The 3892-nt window shown below is 47.4% G+C and overlaps 2 protein-coding genes across 2 annotated transcripts; one reads left to right on the forward strand and one right to left on the reverse strand.

Moving 5' to 3' along the window:
- Positions 1–1737: 1737 nt before the first annotated feature.
- Positions 1738–2466, forward strand: N7482_001570 (uncharacterized protein; the record flags this gene model as incomplete). The annotated part of the gene is made up of 2 exons (XM_056683695.1): positions 1738–2113; positions 2213–2466. 2 exons carry the CDS (start codon positions 1738–1740, stop codon positions 2464–2466), a joined length of 630 nt encoding a protein of 209 aa, XP_056547301.1.
- Positions 2467–2608: 142 nt separating this feature from the next.
- On the reverse strand, positions 2609–3573 carry N7482_001571 (uncharacterized protein; the record flags this gene model as incomplete). Its single annotated transcript, XM_056683696.1, has 2 exons — positions 2609–3114; positions 3213–3573. 2 exons carry the CDS (start codon positions 3571–3573, stop codon positions 2609–2611), a joined length of 867 nt encoding a protein of 288 aa, XP_056547302.1.
- Between the last annotated feature and the right edge of the window lie 319 nt (positions 3574–3892).

Here is a 3892-nt window from a genome sequence, read left to right on the forward strand (position 1 = left end):
ATATCTACCTAAAAGGGCACTAACGTTTAAAAAGAAATCCTTTAAGGATAAAGGACTAGAAAGGAGGGGATAATATTACGGACCTTAAGAGGTGTAGGGACTGTAGTTATTTAAAGAGTAACCGTAAACTAATCGTCTACGGACGCTAAAGAGTAATATTATTACGTACGTTTCGGTATACTTAGATATATCCCGGAAGGCCCTAAGATATTCCGGAAAGAGAACTAGAAACGGCCTATAGTTAACTACTACGGATAATACCTACTTATATAATAAGGTAGTTAGTATAATATAGGAAACGGCTACTATTTTACCTATACTTAGATTACGTCCTAAGTACTAGGTACTAGTAAAACTATATATAATCTTTAGTAGTAAAAAGGTAGATTAGTATATAGGTAGATCGTACTAAGACTTATTTACTACTCTACTATTTACTACCTATACTATTATAAAGGACTAGATATATAAAGATACTTATTTAGTATTATATATTTAGTTCTTCGCGATTAATTATATATTATTACTTAGTTACTACCTTTAGTACTCTACTTTATAGTTTACCTTTAAGATAACCTAATCTATAAGTAGGGGAGCTCACTTCGTAGCAACACTTAGTAACTAACCTACTTAGTGCGCACCTCTAGCACGTTCTGCAAGATACTTAATAGGACCCGAACCTAACGTAAGGCTAAGCATAGCAACGGTACGGTTACGAGATACTCTTGGAATCCGCAGTTAGAACTAGGCAAGTATAACCCGGACGCTCCAACTCACAGTGACCAGTCGGCACCGCATAACACCTTTCTTATCTTTCTACTAGGATTATACTACGTTTAGATCTATCTTATCTAGGTTACGCTCGTCGCTAGTAGTTATTCTGCTAATATAGTTTACGATTATTAACCCTCGCTTAAAATTAATAAAATAGTTAATAACGCCCTATAGATCGGTTAGAGGGTTATATTCTTCTGCCTATTTCTTCTATAAATTAGTATTTATATCTATTTAGAGGTATTAGATAATAATATCCTCCTATATCTTAGGATTATACTTAGATATAGCCTACTAGAGTTCGGTAGTATACTATATAAAAGTCTTTCGGCCCTATTTATATAATATAAAATAGTCTTACTTCTTTATATTACTAAGATACTCCGAAAACTTATATAAGATCTAATCCTAGTAGACTTACTAGGTCTTAATCTTTTTACTATATAAGTTCGCGAGCTATCGCTCCTAGCGATTATTAGTATAGCCGGTTAAGGCTCCGCGAGTATATCAGAAACATTGGCGCTTATGGTGGAGGTAGCCCTAGGGCTGGCAAAGGCAAACAGGGGACGATCCCATGCTTTCTTTGCGCGTGGTTTGACGGTGCTTTTTTTGATGCCAGCTTGAGGAGGGAGGACGATCTTGGAGTCGCGCTGTGCGGTACCTCCCATCAATTGCTGACGGGGGAGAGTGGGTCGGAGTGGAGAGGTCGAAGCGCAGGAGGTGGCGGGAGCGGCCATTACGGAGGAAGATGGGTCAAAGGTCACGTGGATATCGCCAGCCGCTATGGCGACCTCAGGTCTTTTCCGTGACATGCAGCCCATTTGGAGCGTTTGGATCGCGATGTTGCCTCCATAAAACCCCCACGCTGTCTCTCTACTGAGGGAATTTATTCGGTTTGTGATTTCTTCCGATGTGATAATATTCAAGGGATCTCTCAGCTTCAAGGCTTTGGTAGGCCTCTGGATGGCTGGATGTCCACATCGACACGGAATCCACTCTGGCTCCCTCCACAGCTCCCTTTACTTACTGTATAGGAAGAATTCAAAGCCAAAATATTGTCTTGGTCTACCAGATAATAAACATGAAGACCGTCCTCCTGCGGTCGCTGTCCGGCCCCACCAGAAGGTCGCGAAACCATCCAAGGTAGCCAAGCCAAAGCAGGCTCAGCCGGGGGAATCGCCCAAGGCGTCACGAGCCGGTTTGTCCTCCCGGCGACGAGCGGTCAATGTCGAGGCTCGCGTGCAGGGAGAAGTCACACCGCTCGATGCCACTCAGCGGGACATAACAAACCCCGTCAGCACAGGTGTGGTTGGTAGTATCAATCGAGGTCCTGCTAGCGGTTCGTCACCAGGACGGCGAGTCACAATCACCTTTCGCGCTTACCAGCGAGGGGAATAGATGATGAGGGACGTGGTGTCTGTGGATTCCGATCATCCAGTTGAGGCACAGGCCATCGTAGAGCGGTATGCCCGAGACCCGGAGCAGGAGGTCCATTTCTATGATCGTTCACTACGGAAAGTTGCTGTGGACCAGTGTGTCCGCGCGGCGATCGACGATGGAAGTTTCACGGTCCTTATGGGTTTGGGAAGGGGCCTCGCGGTGACGCGGAACCTGGTGTCCTCGGTGACACAATTGCTCGAGAATGTTGGAACCGCCGGGCCAGTCATAGAGGAAGAGGAAGAGGAGTTGTAACGGTGGGGATATCGACCTTAGGTTACACGTTTTGTTTATATTTAGCGAGCATTTCCAGCAAACTTAAAATTCAGTGTATATTCTCAATTTATTTTGTGCTCCCCAGTCCCCACCTCTTTCGTGTTCTGGCAGGTGAACAGTCTCACTGCGAAGCCTCCTGTGGGACTCCTGCATTCCTTTTCGTCTCCGAACCTTTCTTCGCCCGTCCCCAGCACCACCACGCATCGATATGCGGCTCGTCGCTGACAACCGCCAACAACCGACTCAGCGAGATAGCCGCCGGCTCGGTAGGGAAATAATCACTCCTCACGGGCTCCCTGGGCTCTGCCGGCCCTCCCTCACAGTAATAGCAGTCAACTCGAGATCTTCCGTCTTCATGCCCTAGCTGATGCTCGATATTACGAAAACTGATTTCACCGGTCCACTCCTTGTGGTCCGCCTTGAACCTCTCGTAACACTGTATATCAAACGTGCGTCCGCCATGTTCGAACCAGTCTGTGATAGCCTGGGTGGAGGATTCGATGGAGATAGAGGAACCTAGAGGCGCGGATACCCAGCCGTCTAGTTTTAGATGCCCGTTTACGACGAGCTCAGCGAGATTAGGGATGAGGCGCTCGATGCAGGTAATGTGGTAGTACTCGATGAGTTCTGGGGAAGAAATTGTCAGTCAGCCAGTCAGCCCACAGTTGGTTGAGAATAGGAACCGTGCTCAGGGATAGGGAATAAGAAAAGGCGATACACAATACCTTCCCCATAATACATATTCCGGCTACTCTTCAGCGCAAAGCGATACTGGGATCGGATAATCGGCGAGCGAGCGAGTCTCGTAATCGCGCAGTCCCACGCTCTGCAGTGGCTGGCTTTGACCCGCGGCACCTCTTGCAGGTAGAGTATTCGCTCTCCAGATCGCAGATCCTCCAATATGTAGCCTGCTTCTTCTCTCCTCCGTCTCGCTTGTCTCTTTCTCTCCCGTCGTCTTTCCCTGTCCGCGTTTGCGTCCGCGACCGCGGGGTTGGCTGGTGTAGCCTCTGGCCGTGCCTTGGGGGTTGAAGTTTCGTCGCGGCCCCCGCTGGTGGCGGCGTCTGTTGGCTCTGTGCTTGGAGGCATGGTCGGAACAAGGTTGAAACGATGAAGAAAATAAATCAGATTCCCAATATAAGATTACTGATGGGTGCGCCGGTATCACCTTGGAGCAGAGCGGTAAAGAGAGAGTTGGTGTGGGAGAGAGCACGGCACTGAGATACAAAAGGACAGCCTTGCGGCGGGGAGCTTTCCGACGGTCCAGGTTTCAACAAAACAGGCTTCATTAGCCACGAGTCCCTATCTAGGAGGTCTGATGGATGATAAGCGGGACTTCTATAGTCGTGTTAGAATTCTTATGGCATATACGTTAGCGGCTAACCACGATGACTGACAATCTATAACT

The sequence above is a fragment of the Penicillium canariense genome (assembly GCF_028826845.1).
Source record: "Penicillium canariense strain IBT 26290 chromosome Unknown utg000001l_segment0_segment0, whole genome shotgun sequence".
NCBI classification, from domain to species: domain Eukaryota; kingdom Fungi; phylum Ascomycota; class Eurotiomycetes; order Eurotiales; family Aspergillaceae; genus Penicillium; species Penicillium canariense.